This window comes from Protopterus annectens, chromosome 1.part1, assembly GCF_019279795.1.
Source record: "Protopterus annectens isolate FY-2018-M chromosome 1.part1, PAN1.0, whole genome shotgun sequence".
NCBI classification, from domain to species: domain Eukaryota; kingdom Metazoa; phylum Chordata; order Ceratodontiformes; family Protopteridae; genus Protopterus; species Protopterus annectens.
The window spans coordinates 647769698-647789047 of record NC_056726.1 but is presented as its reverse complement, the minus strand read 5'-3'; the positions used below and the strand labels follow the sequence as shown (position 1 = coordinate 647789047).

Genomic DNA, 19350 nt, shown 5'->3' with positions numbered 1-19350 from the left:
AAAGGTCGGAAGACAAACCAGAGGCCGAAGGCCTAAGGGACTCGGCCTCAACCAAGGCCTGCGGTTGTACATCTGTGGACTGCAAAAGCGTCTTACTGGCTCCTGCCTGAATGACGACCAACTTAGCCTCATCCGAGGACTTAGTTTAATGAGGCATGTCATGGTCCTTGTCCTTACGCTTTTTCGGAATATCCGAAGCCTGAAGACTGGCGGACGCCATAACCACAAACTTTGGCCAAACTCCGAAATGCTTAGCCAAAATCTTAGCCCAACGACGGATAGTACGCGGATTAAAGGAGGCACAAAAATTACAACTGGGAATGTCGTGATCAAGGCCTAAACAGATAATGCAATAGGAATGAAAATCTCTATGGGGAATCTGCTTTCCACAGGTAAGGCAATTATTAACTTTTTCTGACATTTGTTAAGGCAAGAAAAAAGGATTCCCAACAAGGTACTTAGCTGCAGTAGACTTCAACACTTCATAGTTGGAATTCAATAAAGGTAAACTGCCGACTGGCACCCGTGCATGAAAAGCTTCTGTTTCGGGCTCCATGGCAAGGAAGACTGAGGAAGTGATGTCGGCTGCCTCCTTTTGTATCGGACGCACTGACGTCCTTTACAACCGTCGGCAACCAACATAATTTTTACTTACCTTTGGTATTCTGGCCAACTGAGGGCTACCGGGAGCTGGATAACCCATTTGTTAGGAATGCAACAGTGAAACACGATGAACATCTGTAAGATACAATCTTTATTGCCTAAACTAGGTAATTTAATTAAAGACTATTTTTTATATAGATGGACTGAGATTAACCTTCTCTTCCAGTACCCTTTGTTACAATATATTAATTTCAACAGTTACAATACAGTATGGCATACAGGTGTATTTCTTTTCTATCCAACAAGACCCACTGTTGATACATTTTTAACACAAGCAGCTTTACAAACACATTTTTCAGTACAAGCATCTATACAAATCTGCTTGATATACAAATGACATATAATTCCTTACAAAACTCCAGCTAGCTATGCTAGCAAATGTTACACATCCACTGCCTTACTTCTTCTGACACAGTTGGCACTACCTCACATAATCACAATACTAATGATGGACTATGTTACAACATAGGTCAGAAGGGACAGATTAACAAATCTGCTGTATGCAGACATTGTGGCACTACAAGCAAATTCTGAACAGTAACTGCAGCAAAAGATAGGGGACTGAAATCCAAAACTGAAGGCACATGGGATGAAATGGAGTACAGAAAAGATAGTAGTTTAGGCAACAAATGGGGGGCTCAACGAACCTAGAATCAGAGGTGCTACAACCAACTGGCAAAAAGCGTCAGAGATAGTACACTACAGAAAAAAATGTCAAAGAAGTTGAAGAGTAAAGTGTATAAAATAAAGGTTGTGACTAGTGGCATAGAAACTTGGGGAGTAAAGACAAAGCAGCGGAGGAAACCTGAGGTGATGGAAATTAAGTGCCTGAGACAGATAGGATGCATACTGTGGAACAAACACATAAATTAGGATATCAGATCAGAAGCCAAAGTAGCCCCAGATGTAGAAAATTTCAGGGAGAACAGATTATGGTGTTTTGGTCACGTGCAGGAAAGCAGATGATGATTTGACAAAGATTTGTTCTGACACCCCACTGCTGACCATCAACTGATTCGAGTTCCTCTCCTCATCTGCCAGGTCTGCCAAACTAACCTTAGGCTCCCACAGGCTAATCCCTAACAGATATCTGGGACCAGTGAAGAGATTAAACACCCAAAAGCCAGTTTCACACTGCTGCTAGGGAGTGCTTTTCTTTCTTTTTTCTTTCCCTGCCTCTGTGTGAGTTCAGTAACATCCCCAAAGGCTGGGATGTGCAGTTGGAATCCGTGCAGGACAGCCCCTCATTTCTGCCAGGGACTGATGTCAGCAGAAATCCTCACTGACCCTCAGGCAGCACTTCACAGCAGTTTCTCCCACTCTCCACTAAGTAAATCTAAAGGCAACAACATGTTTCAAGTCTATACCTTCCCTCCTTCCTCTAAGATGGGAATATCCACCTTTTCCCCACTAGCGCCTCAGATGCTGGAGCTGCTAATCAAATGAAGATCACCTGCATCATAGTTGATGCTTTATCTCTCTCTCAGCCACTGTGGCTGACATGAACTGGTAAAGAAGATATGGAAGAAACAGAAAGATGTTAATAAAAGATGAAGACATCCAGCCAAGAGATGGATGATCATGTGAGAAAAGACCAGTAACAGTCAGGCTCAACTGTCAAAGAAAGTAGGGGAGTGGCACTGAATTGAGAGATTTTTGCAACAAGTGACAACACTCCAATTCCATACAGAAATGGGGAAAAGGGGACTGATTATGATGATGACCTCAGGTGAAAATTTGTGATCACCAATCCAGTCATCTGATTTGGTTTTAAAGGTTACTAAGAAAGTACTCTGTTTGATAAACATAAGGGCAGCCTATTCAACATATGAGGACTCCATTATGTTAGGTACCCATCATTCCTTTTGATGTTGATGTAGCATGAGTTTAAGTGCGTAGAACAAGAAGTTTTGAATGCACCATAACTTTCGATGCATGTAGTCCATCTCGCCTCACATTCTTACCCGTGGGTTCGGAGCTGAATGTCGGCTCCGACTCGGCCATACTTTTTAGCTCGAAGTCTTTCTATTGGCTGGGCTAAGATGGTATCCCATGCTGCACTGCTCTCTATCCCCAGATCTAGTTTGCTGCGAGCACCAGCACTCATTCTCCATGCATAATAACCCCTAAGGAAAGGAAAAACAAACCAAGAATGAAGGGGACTCTGAAACCAGGCCTAACCTCCAGATCCTCCAGGACGAGGGAAGGAGTGGGGGTAAGTAAGAATGTGAGGCGAGATGGACTACATACATCGAACGTTATGGTGAGTACATAACTTCTTTATGTTATGTAGTCCAATCTCGGCTACATTCTTACCTGTGGGACTGCGTCCCCAGCACCTAAATCCTGGGAGGCTCAGTGGAAAGTACTCCTGAGCACTGTGGAACCAAAGGAAGATCTGCCTCTGGATACCAAATCCAATTTGTAGTGAGCAATAAAGGTGTGAGGAGATGCCCATGTAGCCGCAGCACAAATATCATCCATAGACATCCTGGCCTGAAAAGCTGTAGATGTAGATACAGACCGGGTAGAGTGAGCCTTCACCCGGAACGGTAAATCTCTTCCCCCTGAAGTATAAATGAAAGAAATACAACTGGAAATCCACCTGAATAATGTGACTTTGGAAACAGGAGACCCAATTCTGTTTTCCGAAAATGAAACAACTGATTAGATTTTCTGAAGTCTTTCGTTCTGTGCAAATAAAAACGTAATTGTCTGTGCACATCCAAATGATGAAATTTGAATTCTGCCTTGTTTGAGAACTGAGGAAAAAACATTGGCAATTCAAGAGATTGGTTAAGGTTACTAACTGACGCTACTTTGGGAAGAAAGGAGGGATTCGGTCTGAGAGAAACCCTGTCCTTATGAAAAATCAAATAAGGGGGTTTGATTGATAAAGCTTGAAGCTCCGAAATGCGTCTGGCTGATGTGATGGCTACCAAAAAGACAGTCTTCCAAGTTAAGAATTTTAAATCACAAGTGGCTGCAGGCTCAAAGGGGGGTGAAGTAAGACCCTGTAGAACAAAGTTTAAGTCCCAAGGCATAACAGGTTCCGAGACCGGAGAACGAAGCAACAAATTGCCCTTCAGGAAAGCCTTCCAGAGTCTATGTGCCATTAGGCTAGGTTTGTCTGCGACATGAAAGGTAGAAATCGCTGCCAACTGGACTTTAATGGTTGCGGCCGCTGAACCCTGGTCAAAAAGCATAGACAGGAACTCCAAAACAGACGAAATTGGAGCTGTATAAGGGTCAATCTTTTTGGCATGTGCCCAGATTGATAATAAATCTTCCTGGTCGAAGGCTTATGAGAGGAAGATAGAATATGAACCACCTCCAGCAAAAATTGGTGAAGCCTAATTAATGACGGAAGTGGAGCAGCCAGGCTGTCAACCGGAGGGTCTGAAGAGAGGGATGGAGCTGCCCTGACATGTGAGTCAGTAAGTCTGGTTGTGGGTCCAGAATCCAAAGAGCGTCCATGAGATAGGGATGGAGAAAGGGGAACCAAATTTGACGAGGCCAGTGTGGGGCAATCAGAATCATTTTGCTTCCCAAGGATTGCGCTTTCTGAATAACCTTTGACAGCAAGGGAACCGGAGGGAAGGCATATAGTAGACCGGAGGGCCAATCGTGGACTAGAGCATCCCTGGGTAACTCCCCCTGAGGGGGGGATAAGGGTGAAGTAGCTGCTGTATTTGGCATTGAGGGGGCTGGCAAAAAGGTCGCAGCAAGGCTGACCCCACCTGCGGAAGATCTGCTCTGCAACTTGACAGTTCAGGGACCACTCGTGAGGCATCAGAATAGCTCTGCTTAGCCTGTCTGCGATCACACTGGACCCCCGGAATGTGCGTTGCTACCAGAAAACGTTGGGAAGACACTGCCCACTGCCACACTCGCATGGCCTCTCTGTAAAGAGGATATGACTTGGTTCCTCCTTGTTTGTTCAGATACCACACCAATGACATATTGTCTGAGTCGATTGCAATAGTCCCAAGAGGAAGAAAACTCTGAAGTGCTTGCAACGCTAGTAGCACTGCTCTCATCTCCAGGACATTGATATGCAGATGCATCTCATGCTCTTGCCACGTGCCTTGGACTGTCCTGCCTAGATAATGCCCCCCCCCCCACCCCATCTGGGAGGCATCCATGGTCACTGTGGCAACTGAGGGCGAAGGAACGAAGGGCTTTCCCGCACTGAGGTTGTCGGTGTGAAGCCACCAACTGAGATCCTGCTTGCACCTGTCTGTGAGTAAAATAGGGTGAGAAAGTGGAAGACGTTGAAGAGACCACTGGGCGAAGAGTAGCCACTGAAGGAGCCTCATATGTAACCTTGCCAGAGGGACTAACATAATCGTAGCAGCCATTGTCCCCAACAATTGGAGGACCCATCTTGCCTTCACTCTTCTCAGAGGGAGCAAGGCGTAAACCTGTTGTTGTAGGACTCTGATTCTTTCCTGTGGTAGAAACGCCCACATGAGGACGGTGTCTAATTCGGCGCCTATAAAAGTGACACGCTGCGAGAGCAACAAGGCAGATTTTTCCCAGTTCAAGGTGATGCCCAACTGCTGACATAGGTTGATAGTAGCATCTCTGGTCTGAAGTAGTAGATGCCTGGTGGTGGCAGTAAGGAGCCAGTCATCCAGGTATGGAAACACTTGGAATCCCTGACGTCTCAAGTGAGCAGTCACCACTGCCATGCATTTGGTAAACACCCTGGGGGCTGTGGTGAGACTAAAGGGCAGGGCTTGAAATTGAAAGTGACTGGCTCCCAGCCGGAAGCGTAGGTCACTTCTGGATGCCCTGTCCATCTTTATGTGGTAGTAAGCACTCTTGAGGTCGATGGAGCACATCCACACTTCTTTTCCCAACAATGGGAGAATAGACTGCAATGTGACCATTCAGAAATTGGACTTTTGCACATGGGTGTTCAATCGGCTGAGATCCAAAATGGGCCTCGGGTCCCCTGTCCTTTTTGGCACCAAAAAGAATCTGGAGTAAGTCCCTAATCCGATCTGGTCTGAGGGGACATGTTGGATGGCTCCTTTTTCTAGCAGCTTTCAAACTTCTGAAGCTGCATAATTCCCTTTGACTGGGTGGAACATCCAGGATTTTCTTGACTGGAGAGGGATTTGACGAGACGGGAATGACATATCCTCCGGAAATTATTTGTAGAACCCATTGGTCCTGGGTGATATCTTGCCAGGCCTCCGGGTATAATGAGATTCGACCCCCGAATGGCTCCGGAAATGCACCATCAGGCCTCCCATCAGGAGCAGTGGTAGGGAGAACCACAAAAGGAATTGCGGTTTCCCGAGTTGCGAGGGCCTCCTCTGCCCCTAGGGCGGCGTCTTCCTGAATAACCACCCCCTCCCCTGCCTCTGGAGGGGGGCTCACCTTGTGCACCGGGAAAAAAACTGATTTCTTGAACCACATTGTTCCACCCCTCTGGGCCTTGGGATAAGGCCTAGAGGGAAGGGAAAAACAGACTCCTACGGCAGACAGAGTTTTTCCCTCTTGCTCGCACCTAGTGAGAGTGTCTTTCACCTTGGTTCCGAACAAAGAGGAACCATCAAACGGGGCATCGGTGAATGAAGACTTGAAGGTCTCCGCGAAATGACAAAGGCGCATCCAGGCCTGCCTCCTAAGAGCAACTCCTGAACTTGCTGCCCTACTTGCTCCCTCGGCTGCATAGGAGATCAGCCTCATGGAGGAGTTTGCAATAAAATTGAGGGTAGGCATTTGAGTGTTGACCTTCTGGGCCACCGCCTCAGAAACGTTACCCATGAGAGTATCTCCAAGCTCCTTTAGGAGATCTCTCTGGAGCCGTGTAAAGTGTGATAAGTAATTCAGTGACCGCAAGGTAAAGGTCGCTGAAGAAAACGTACGCTTTCCGTACCGGTCCATAATCCTAGACTTTGTTAAGGGGATGGACGGTGGAAGAAGTCTCAGCTAATTCCCTCTGGGTGGCAGCTGCCACAACCATGGCATCCACAGGGACTCCCTTGGATAGAAATTCCTTATCAGGAGGGGCAAACAAAAATTTATTGGGTCTCCTGGGGACTGGTTCCACAGAGTCAGGGGTTTCCCACATCCTTCGACAAACCAAATCCAGAAGCTCGTCGAAGGGTGGAGATACCCAGGAGGCGGAGGGCTAAGCACCAAAGGCCTTCAGGAAGACAGACTCCTCTTTGGAGGGGGCTTTGGATGGCCAGTCACCTCTTTGCTTCAAAATCTCTAGGATGTCAGAAAAAGAAACATCCTCAGAGGATGACTTAGGGGACCCCATCGATTCCTCGAGGTCGGTGTCTGACGTGAGAGACTCATCCTGGGACTCTATGTGCTTCCTCTTGCACATTTTCTTTCTGGGTGGCTCCTCAGGCAAAAACTCTGAGGGGCCCTCAGAAATATGGGGACCACTCGTGGGGGTACCCTGAGGCCTTGGGGCTCCGCTGTCCAGAGATAGATGGTGATCAGAGACTTGTACCGGTGTTGTAGGGGACAGAGTGACCGACCCGTATGATGCCGCTGATGACATGGCCAGCGCGCTCTGCATGGCCTCGAAGGCTGGTCCTCCTGGATCTGAAGAATGACCAGCCTCCGAAGCTGAGACAGGAGTCAGGCTTCCCCGCGCCGAAGCACCGAGAGGGAGACTAGGAGCCGAGAGGTGTCCCGAAGCCTCTCCCTCGGGTCCAACCAATGAATCCTGAGTCCTGAACCCCGTGGACGGCACTGACGGGGCCGGAGCTGACGTTGGAACCGATAGGCCAGGAGGGGCTGTCGGAACCGACCTAGGGACATCACACGGAGCCGAGCACTCTGGCTCTGAAAGCTGAGATGTGCTTGGAGGAGGAAGTATCGATGTAGGTTGAGGGACCGGCTCCGGAGCTGACTGGGTCAGAGCCGAGAACAATTTAGCCAGTACCGGTGACTGAAGAAGTCTCCCCACCACTCTATCGACGTCCACATACGATAAGGTCCTGGAAGATTTGGAGGCTAGGGAAGGAGATCAAGACCTCCTCTCTGAAGGAGACCTGCGAGGAGGAGATACCGGCCTAATGCTAGGCGACCGGCTCCGAACAGGCTCCATGAAAATTGGAGCCGAAGCAGGTTCCATAACCAGTGACACTTCCTGCGGCCGCAAGGACAATGGAGCCGAGGATGTCAATGAAGATTTTGCTATTTTCTCTGGTGGCTCCGGGGATAGTGATGGAGACAGGGATTGCTTTTTTGCCTTGGAAGATTTTTCCTTAGAGCTGGAAGCACTCTCCAGACCCTCCTAAAAGGAGGGTTTCAGAAGTCCCTTCAAAATCAATTTGTTCTTCCTTTCCTGAAGAACATGCGGGCTAAAGGCATGACAAAAACTACACGATTCCTGGAGATGAATCGCTCCCAGACAGTACACACAGAGTGTCCATCAGTGATGGACATCTTATAACTGCACTTGGAGCACTTCTGGAAGCCTGAGTGCTTATGCTCCTTAGTATCTTTGGACATAGTTACCACAAACAGCAAGTAACTAACTCAAAATAGAGCAACGGTCAAACAGCCACAAGCGCGGGATCAAGCCAAACAACAAACAGAACACCACAAAGACCTCTAACTCAAACAATCCTTAGACACAAATACAGGGGGGAGGACTAATTCCTCTAATTTAAACGGTTTTAGTCCACGGGAAGGATTTAGCACACAAGGAAAGCAAGGGGACAGACTAGGTCCTCTAACTGAAATGGGCCTAGTTCATTGGAAACAGCTAGTGGGATACCACAGAATACGCTATAAAAGAAAACACAACTTTTCCACAATACAGTCAAGAACACACAAAATAGCTATTAAAATAGCTTTTTTTGCAAAAAACTTCTCTGATATAAGAAAAGGGTACTTAGCCGCAGCCAAGAGCGAGACCACATCTGAGCTACACGAGCGGCAAACGAGATCTGGGGATAGAGAGCAGTGCAGCATGGGATACCATCTTAGCCAAGCCAATAGAAAGACTTTGAGCTAAAAAGTATGGCCGAGTCGGAGCCGACATTCGGCTCCGAACCACGGGTAAGAATGTAGGCGAGATTGGACTACATAACATCAGTTGTTTTTTTTTACCACTTTTTAGGCGAAGGAGTCCAAAGTGGGCTGGGTAATTCAAAGCACAGATGGCTAAGCAAAGATCACCCCCAGCAGCCTTTATGACACTAGGTGGATGGAAAATGCTTTTAATCTATCAAAGTAACGAAGAGTACCAAGGCTTGAGGTCTTTTTTGGTAATGAAACATTGAAGTCTCAAGCTGCTTTAGGTGTCATGTACCAATGAATCTCAACACCATGTACAGAGGAATAGGTTTTTGTGATGGAACTTGATAGTCCCTTCTCTGAGCCTCTACCAAGTGGAAATCTGGCACACTAGATATGTGGTTTAGGTTAAGAAGAGAATAAGTGTTTAAAAGGGAGCATGATATGAGTTGCAAAGAATTTGTCCCTGGCTTCCTGGTCTTTGCCTATCATGGACAAAGACCAAATTCTACTTTAGGCAACAAAGGCCAATAAATAAATAGACAAATAAATTAATAAACAGGCACTTTTTATTTTTTCCCATTTTTACAAATTATTTTATTTTGACAGGAGAACCAATTTACATGTTGACTAAGGTATGGCTCGAGTCTGGAATACCTTGTTCCTCCCCTCTTCCCTATCACCCCGTCCTTCACACCTCTCATCTGCTATGAATTAGGCATGGTGCTACATATGAATTTTGTCTTCTGATTTAGCCATGCTCTTCCATAGATTTGATTTGCTTCACTGCTTCATAAAGTTAGACTGTTTAAGATTACACACATTGTCAAATAATGTTTGTATAGACTTAATTCAGTTATCAACAATTATTTTGAATTTACCACCTCAAGAACAAGTCTGAAAAAAAATAAAGTGATCGTCTTTTTGACTTTTTCCTATGATTTTAAAAGCCAGTGCTATGATTTTTAATGCACACAAGTTGAAAGGTGCTTAATGGCACAAATTTCACAAAAACACAAAGAAAAGAAGTTGGTTCATAGGATCATAGGAAATCCAAAGCAAACAGGACCATTCACCCCTTATTAGTACCTACCCTTAAACTGTGTCCAGTCTCTTGAGGACGGCTTGGCTGATTAAGCCTAGGGTGAATTTTTGAATACCTATCCAATCATGAAGTCAGTCTGCATCCTGTCTATATCATCATCTTACTTGGTTTGCTTTTTATAAGGAAACCACTGTGAACATCTATATCTCGGAACTGTGGATTGGCAGTCAGGAAAGGCAAACATATTTATTACCACATGCCCTCTAAAATTCAAGTAGCTCTTCTGACTATGACTGAGTAAGCAGCATTATCATTTTTTAATTAGAACAATTAGATAACCTTCATCGCATTTAACATACACTTCATATTTTGTAAAACTGCAGTTCTTAGTGGAGATTTTGTTTACAGGCCTCTGCTTAAAATGTGCTCTACCCATTTTTTTTTTCTTTGAGTTATGCTACAGAATCAGAATTGCCTAGACATAGTAAAGCCTTGCCGAGTCTAATTATGCTGGCTGTCAAAAAAGCAATGACTAGAAAATGGAAATCAAATTCTAGAACAATTTTACTAGAACTAGTGAATATAATAACAGAGATAAAACAACTGGAATTGGGATGTTTAGAAAAGGGAAGGTGCAAACTACATAGGAAAAAATGGGAATTGTGGGAACAATATATGCAGAGGAGGAACAAGGTTTAAGAGGCAGGATTTGAATGAGCCATATAATAGGTTCATAGGTAGGTACTAGGCTATCTGCCCAAAGGCATTTATAAGCCTAGCCAGAATGTGTTGGCTTTTGCCTCCCCCTTAGATTAGTTCCCTGTACCTCTGTCCAGCAGAGTCACTGAAGTGATCCCCAGGGTAAACGTTCTGTTTCCCATCCACTCGTCAAGGTTTCTCTTGAAGAGTGCTAGCTAGGAGCTCTGCCTAATGTAGATTGGAATCTTGCTCCAAAGCATGGGAATTCTCTGGGACAGGAAGCTATCCCTCCAGCACGTCCTATTTATTGTTGTGGTGAGGTTTAGATCCCTAGAGCGTGTGGCTTGAGGGGATAAGGTTTTCTTTAGGTGGAGCATGTCCATCAATTCTGGGTTGGACATGGCCTTATATGTCAGGCAGAGATCACCTCTGAGCAGGCGGTATGCAACTGAGTACAGCTGGAGTTTCTTCAGTCGAGCTGCATATGGCATCTGTTTGAGGCCAGTGATCCTCTTGGTGAGGTACTTTTATGGTCTTTCCACCTGTTGCAGGTGTCTTGTAAGGTACATACCAAATGGGGCATTGTACTCTATGATGGGTCTGATGAGTGATGAGTAGAGGGGCACAATGACCTCTTTTGATCTGGATGCAAACCCTTTTGTGATTAGGTGGGCCACATAGAAGGATTTTCTAACCACTTTGGCAATGTGATTATCAAAGGAGAGATTACTATCTACTTGGGTCCCCAGATCCCTTATTACGTTTTCCATATTTAGGGGACTACCACCTATGTGGTATTTTGTGGGTTCTTTGTTATTTCAAAAGGGAATAACTATGCACATTTTGGCATTTTAGCTTGAGGCCATGAATTTGACACCAGGTATCCGTCTCAGTGAGATCCTTTTGGAGGATGTCTGTGTCAGCCGGTGAGTCAATTATAGCCCCTAGTTTGCGAACCTGGCAGCCATAGTCCTCCTGTGCTTGTCTGTACCTCTGAGAAGTATATGCCGAACAGGAGAGGTCCTAGGACTGAGCCCTGGGGAACGCCAATTGTAACCGGTTTACAGTCAGACCTAGCTCCCGCAACTCTCACCATGTGGGTTCTGTCCATGAGCCAATTGGCAACCCATCTTGTGACATAGGGGTTTATGTTCAGGCTGGTGAGCTTGTCTATAATACCACAATGGGGAATAGGGAATGGTGTTGAACTCCTTTGCAAGGTCTTGGTAGCCTGTGTGTACCACTTTTCCCTCGTCTATAGCCTTGGTAACTGACTCAAAAAAGTCCACCAGGTTTAGGAGGCATGATCTGCCCTTAAAGACGAACTGGGTAGAGTCCAGTGTTTGGAGGTTCCCAATGTCTCTATTAATGAGTTCCATGATGATGCGCTCCATAGCCTTGCAGACCAAGCTAGTCAGGCTTATAGGGCGATAGCTGCTGGGGTCTGTTGTGGCTCCACCTTTGTGGAGCAGAATAACTGTTGCTGTACACCACTCTATGGGTACGTAGCCTGTGGAGAGGCTGAGTTTGAACAGTGTGTTTAGGTGAGGGGTTAATTCGTCTTTGAGCTCGTGTAGGACGCAGCCTGGGACACCATCCAGTGTCCCATTGATGCTGTGTTTTTATCTTTGGAGAGAGCTATATTAACCTGAGTGTCTGTGATTTCAGGGGCTCTACATTCTTCTGGTATGGTTATGGGCCCTTTTGGGGGTGAGAAGGGGGTGAAGTTTTCACTGAACCTGTCTGCCAGGATGTTGGCAATATCGGTTGGTTCAGTGTATTTTGTGCCATTCTACACTAACTCCGAGCAGATCTGAGCATTGCCACTTAGATTCTTGACATAGCTAAAGAATGCCTTGCGGTTATCTTTGGAGTCCTTGGCAAGTTTTCTTTCAAAGCTCGCCTTGAACAATTTTATGAGGGATCGTAGTTTCTTGCTGATACTGATCAGGGATCTAGCAATGACTGGATGGTTTATAACTGATGTATAATGTTTACAACTACAGTTGTTTCAATGGTATCGGTGATGTAAACTGTTTTCAACTAAATTGATATAATTTTGTATGTTTTTCACTTATATAAATGTAAGACTGCCTTTGTCATATGTGCAAATTTAACAAAGATGTTTGGAAAAAAATGTGCTCTGACCACAGGTACACTCCACGCACATCAACCAGAATAGAATAAGCAAATGAAAGTGGAAAAAAAGGAGCTGAAAGCTGCCATGGCTTCATACTTTTCACCTACCTCTTTTGCTTCAAACCCAAAAAGAGGGAGTGGGCTATACAAAAAGAGGGCTGCATTCACTTCATCTTCACTATCTCCTCCATGGTCACCACTATTAGTCATCCCATGGTCTCCAAGAACTACCAAAAGGGTGTCATTTTGCAATCGAGTGAGTACTGACCTGTAGGAAAAATAGAAGTTAGTTGACTGTAAGCACTTGCACAGCAAACAAGATTTTATTTTCAGCAACACACATACAAGCATCTAATAATTTTTCAAGAGGAGGCCATTTAAAACAATGCTTTCATTGCATTTCGGTGTTCTCCACAGTACTAATGTCTTGTATTAATCTAAGTAGCTTGCTCTTTTTTGACCTGTCATGTTATTAAATGGGGTGATAATGCTGCCACACTGACTTAATGCCACGTTATAGACAATGATTCTTCATTTCTTCATTGTTGAACTGCCTCTTCCTCCAGCACTGGCATATTTAAACACAGGAACATAATAACAATACCAGGCAAGCAATCACATGGACCACAAGATGACTAACCATATAAGCTTACACTGGAAGAGCAAAATATTTTTGTGGTCCTGTCTCGCCATTCGCTTGCAATGGAAATCCTGAGATTTCCTGTTATCTGTGACTATTTCTATTAGGAGATTATATATGTTCTTACCGTATTCGCTGATTTACAAAAAGACTTTCCTTGACGGTCCTTTTGATTTTTTTTTTTTTTATAGAGCAAAACTTTATCACACTTAAAACTGACAACATGACTTTACATACATTAATGCAGAAATTTAACACTTCCCGTTACCATATTTTTCATTATAACTAAATTCTTTCATCTTATTTACTCCATAATCTCTCTATTTTTTTTTTAATTCCTGTTAAACTCTTTTTCCTCATTCATCCTCTAAAACAATATTTTGTATAAATTGTTCCTACACATGCCTGTTATTTTTACTCAGTTTACTCCATCTCTCTTTTAAGGATCTTGCCTCTAATACCTATTTCCTTTACAGTATTTAATACCTCTTCTCCAGCTGATTTAATCTTTGATTTCCACTTTCTTCTCATTGCTTTTTAGGTTGCCAATATTAAGCTGAATATGGAGTTACTATACCTTGATATTTCTAACCTCAAACTCCAGCTCAAAAAGATCCTCTCCTTACTTATTACAATTTTTCCCCAAGAATTTGTGTTAAAGTACTCTGTAAGGAATCTTTAAAGTTCATTGGTGCCATACATTCCCAAAAGACATGCCCCTAATTACCTCTCTCTTCTGCTTCACATCTCCAAAATCTATATTCCACTTGGGGGAAATCCTATGAGGTCAATTCCAAGTATGAGTGTATCCAGGCAAGCACTTTCGTGTAAAAATCCTAACCATCTGGACTTTGTCTCATGTGAGAAACCTACAAATTTCTTCCCAATGCTCCTTTGTGATTGTCTGTTTATTCTCCTTTTGCAGTGTTTTATTTTCCTTTGACTGGTTGTTACAGTTATGCAGTATTTTATACACCTCACTGATTATCCCCTTTTAATAACAACTTCTGTTGCTGATGCTACAAAACCTTTTATCAAAGCTGGCTGTTCATAGTATACTTCCCTCTCCTTTTTTCTTTGCTTATGCTGTGCTATTAATCGCTGACCTGCAGTACAGACACTTACTGTTCTTCATCCAATTCTATTACTTTTCCATCCAGATTTATGTGCTCCGAATACCTTAGCTATTTAGCCAATTTAGTTCATTTACTTCTAACCACATCTTGACGATTTTCTTTACCCTTACATGTAGACATCCCTACTGGATGGGCCCCGTTTTCAAAAAAATCTCACCAAGATGACATTGATATATAGACTGCATTTTATATAGTACATGTCAGAGAGATAGGTTAAAAAAATGAAATAGCTCGCTGAGTGCACATGTCCCAGGATAAAAAAGTACCCAATCCTGGTAGGCACACTGGTACCAGGATTGTAAAAAATGACAGTGTAGAATCCTTAAAACACAGAAACATTCCTACTATGGGGTTAAGATGATCTTGCTGTTGTAGAAGGAAGTAGAAGTCCACAAAAAGCACACAAAAATTGATGGGCTAAAAAAGAGCCATTAAGATTATAGACCAGATTATTGAGAAAAAGGAAAAAAATTATGTAATGTTATTATTATGCAGGAAGCCCAGATTTTCCAGACAGAAGATATTCAAAAAGATTAAGACAGAAATTAGTGGAAAGAAAAAATACTTGCACAAGAAAACTGTCAAAAGCTTCAAATGCAAATTTCTGATTATTAATATAACAGATCCATGAAAAAAAATTACATAGATAAAGAAACTTTGAGCCGCTTGGAAAAAGAAGTGACAGAGGAAGTGTGAAAATATAAAGAATAAAACCTAGAGATTTTTGAAAGATATAAAAAAGAATTATAGACCTGGAAAAGAAAAAGAGATGTGATATGGTGCAATATTTATACAAAGGAGAAAGCCAAACTAATCAATACAAAAAAGCAGTTCCAAAGACATTTGAAGAGAAATACAGCCCAAGGCATCCAGACATGGAAAATTTCACAATACAAAAAATAAGATCACAAGGGGAATAATGTAGAACATAAGATTAGTAAAGTAGAAGTTATGGAATACCTGCGAAGTGGATGATTTAGTGTAGAAAGTCTAACACAGGTTATGTCACAGCATGATAGAACAATGAGTCACCAAATTAAGGAGAAACAGGTAGAATGAGAGACATATGAAGAAGAAATATGAACATGGGAAAGAAAAATGCATTTGATATGGTGCAATATTTATGCAAAGGAGAAAGCAAAACTAATTAATACAAAAAAGCAGCACCAAAGATATTTGAAGAGAAATACAGGCAAAGCCATCTGGATATGGAACATTTCACAATACAAAAAAAAAGAAAGAAAACAAAAGGGAAGTAGAAAAGAGGTTGAGTAATGGAGAAATTAAAAAAAATGAAACTGAAGTTTTATGGATTACTTGTGAAGGGAAGGATTTAGTGTAGAGGATTCAGCTCAGGTAATGTCACAGCATAATGGAACAATGAGTCTCCCAATTAGGGAAAAACAAGGGGAACAGGAAATATATGATCACTTGCCACATGAAGATTCTCTGGAGCCTTCAGCAGAAAACCAGTACAAATTTTCAGTTGGAGTTGCAAGGAAAGGCGCAAGAAACAGTGGAAACTCTGATGCAGTCAATGCTGTGGAGTGATGGGCAATGAGTTCCCATATGAAAGAGCAACAGATGACACAGGATACAACTGAAGAGAATATGTCACAGGAATGTGGTCTTGACCTTTCCTGAGAATTCCAAAAGAGACAGCAAAGAACGTGCCCTCAGCTTAGAAAAAAAGAGCTAATGGAACAGTCGCTTGATTTAATAGAGATGGACAAACATAAACATCAACAAAAAATGGACTACAGAAAAAAATAAGACCCAAAATATTGGAAGTCTGATAATACAGATGAACACAGTAATCAAGACAATTAACAAAAATCCATGTTGTATAAATGAAGTAAATAGAATCCATTACTGTGCAGCTAAATTAATAACAGATAAAAGTCTTGCCACAAAAACATGCAGCAATAATGGAAAGGAAGGGAAGAAATCAAATGTGATCATGGAAGCATCTGTGAAGAAATTAGACACTGTTATTTGTGCTAGCATGTCTGGTTGAGATTTTGTACAAAATTTCAGACTGACCTGTGTATTGTAAGCCAGCATGACTAGCTATGATATTGTAAATAAGTTCTTACGTGTTGATTTATGATCTGTTTGAAAAGAATGTTTTAAAAAACTTGAACAGTGAGTGTCCTTTTACATTTCTAACAGCGCATGTTTGTGAAGAAAGGTTCTAACGGCAAACTCTCATTCAGCTGATCAGCAGATGTCATTAGAATATTGATAGTTGCTATGTGTTGCTGTCAGAAATTGAAAGACAGGAAGGAACTTTTAGAAAATAGCTGCAGGTTGAATTTAAAAAACATGACATGAAAATTGAACTGGAACTAATGACAGGCTAGTTTATAAAAGAGCCTGCTGAAGTCAGTTGTCAGTGAACTGTGCAGTGGATATCCAAAAAGGACCCACCAAAAAGTGCAAGCCTGCCTTTGCTCTGTTGTAGTAATTTAGTTTAGATCAGGGACAGTGTACTTTAGTTAGGAAATTATAACTAATCAGCTAGATCAGTTAGAGTTTTTCTGAATGTTGGATCCCTATCCTACAGTATTGATGTCATTTTCCTGGTGATTGAGTTCTGGTTGTTTATTGAGAATTACTGTTTTATATTTTTAATCATTTTGCTCATTATTAAATATTTTTACTAACTTAGACTGTGGCTGGACAGTCAGTGTTTTTCTTCAGGGATTTAAGAGCGCTTATACTTGCCTTGATAACTTCCCAGGTAACTCCGAAAGCCTGGCTGCTTAGGTCATCTGCTACTATTTGTTTGAATATTTAATTTTCATAACTGGACACCCTTTTAGAAGGACATGAAGACACTCCGACTGGTGGCAGCATTACTGTATTATTTTGGGGAAGGGACACAGCTGGAAATCTGTGTCAGACTTTCCCAGAAGTGTTTGGATGTGGGAGATTAAATTTTCTTAAGTGTGCGTGTATCAAAGGTCTTAAACCGGGACACATTGCTCTGAAGTGTGTAATAAGGAGTCACATTAAAGGTGGACAGAAGTATACAGTCCAGTCTCAGATTATAGAGCGTGTTCCAGTTGTGCTATTAAAGGGAAATTGTGAAATATTATTCCTGTTTAAGTGACAGTCTTACACTGGAGTCAAGGTGATGTAACGGCCAGAAAAAAATGAGGAAAAAAAAAAAGAAAACCACAGGCCCAGATGCAGTACTTAACTTCTGGCCACAAGTATTAACATCTTTGCAAGAAGATTTAGCCTTGAGTAAGGACTACTTATATGTGCCTCCCGAACAGACACTAACCAAGTTAACAAAAGGAAAAAATGATACTCCTCCTTAACAGTGAACCTGTATGCCATCCTAAAAAATACAGACCAGTAACCTGCCTTCCAATGATGAACAGACTATAAACTGGAATTGATGCCAATAGAGTTTATAGTCATTTATAAGAAAACTCAACCATGGCAGTAGAATAAAGGGGGTAACAAAAAAAAGTCATATGGAACAAAGGATCATTGGTTGCTAAATAAAGACATAATGGAGAAATGTAAAAAGGGGAAGAATCTAAGTATGCGATGGAAAGATTACAAAAAAGCATTTGTTATCTTCCCATATTCATGGATAATGAATCGCTTACAGATGTATAAGATACATTCTGTACTGATCAATTACATTACAGTGACCAAAGCCATGCAGCAATGGCAAACCACTTTAAATGATGACACAGAGCATATTATTATCCTAGGGACAAAAATTCAAACGGGGATATTCAAGGTTGATTCCTTGTCACCGCTATTGTTTTAGCTTGCCCTTAACTCATAAAGCTGTTTAATTAGCAGATTGTGTCTTGGTTACAATTTTGCTCACAGAAAACAAACTTGCTCAAAGATTTATCATCTACTTTTTGTGGGTGACTTAAAATTGTATAGTTCATCAGATGACGAGTTGAAAGCACAACTGCAAGTGGTTAAAACTTTCTCAAATGAAGAATGACCTGCTCTTGATAAATGTGAGAAAGCAAGATTTAAAACAGGAAAGTTGCAGAACCAAGATCTATGACAAGAAAAAGATATAAAATAAGTTGATCAGGAAGGAGTATTTGGGAATTGATGGACTGGCAATAAAACATGAACAAATGCGAATAAAACTCAGTAAGGAATACTTCAGTATACTGAACCTAATACTGAAAACAGCCCTGACATCTAGAAATACAGTCCAAGCTATACACCAATTTATTCTTCCTGTTATAACTTAACAGTTTTGGTGCAAATGACTGGCCTCAAAAGGTACTGGACCCAGTTGGACAGAAGAATAAGAAAAATGCACCAGACTTATAAAATGATATATAAAAATCAGTGTATACCAAGATGATGTATTCCTTGCTCTGATGGTAGTATGGGCCTAATCAAAATTGACTACATACACAGATCTGCAGTTATGGGACTGCATACATATACATTGATCTCATGAGATGCAAGCAAAGTGAAAGTTTTAAAACATGAGGAAAGGAAGTCTAAGACAACCTCTCTGCTTAGTTTAGCAGAAGCAGTCTGGTGGCAAGTGGGAATGAAAATCAACCTGTCACCACTGGGCTTCCAGATATTGGCTAAGGCTCTTGCCACCCCCATAATGCCTTTTTTAGGCAAGGCTCAAAAGACAAACCCACCTCCTTAGAAAACGAAAATGGAAAAAAACTAAGGGTAATGCTGCTCAACGCCAGAAGTCTAAATCTCAAGATGCAGGCACTTGATGCACTCCTCAGCATGGAGAACATCGACGTCTGTGCAGTAACTGAAACCTGGTTCAAGGCTCCTGAGAGCACCCCAGCACTACCAGGCTATACCTCATATCATGCTTTTCGGCCCCAAAACCCGGGCCGAACCACAAAGGAGGGTGTCCATATTCATAAAGGACACCCACACCTCCAGGTTAGTAGCAACACATGAAGCAACAGAGACCATACAGGTGCAACTAACCATAGGCAAAACTGCTATACAACTGGTAGCATGTTACAAACCACCCTCCCCCTCCCAGTTTC

At 42.5% G+C, this 19350-nt stretch overlaps 1 protein-coding gene across 3 annotated transcripts in view; it reads right to left on the bottom strand.

Annotated features, from left to right (window-relative positions):
• Nucleotides 1-19350, bottom strand: part of PIGO (phosphatidylinositol glycan anchor biosynthesis class O) — a 547687-nt gene that overhangs the window by 288459 nt on the left and 239878 nt on the right. For all 3 annotated transcript variants that reach the window (XM_044077361.1, XM_044077374.1, XR_006365544.1), the window contains exon 4: nucleotides 12656-12815. In XM_044077361.1, the coding sequence (XP_043933296.1) occupies nucleotides 12656-12815 (160 nt within the window). The remainder of the gene's footprint in view (nucleotides 1-12655; nucleotides 12816-19350) is intronic.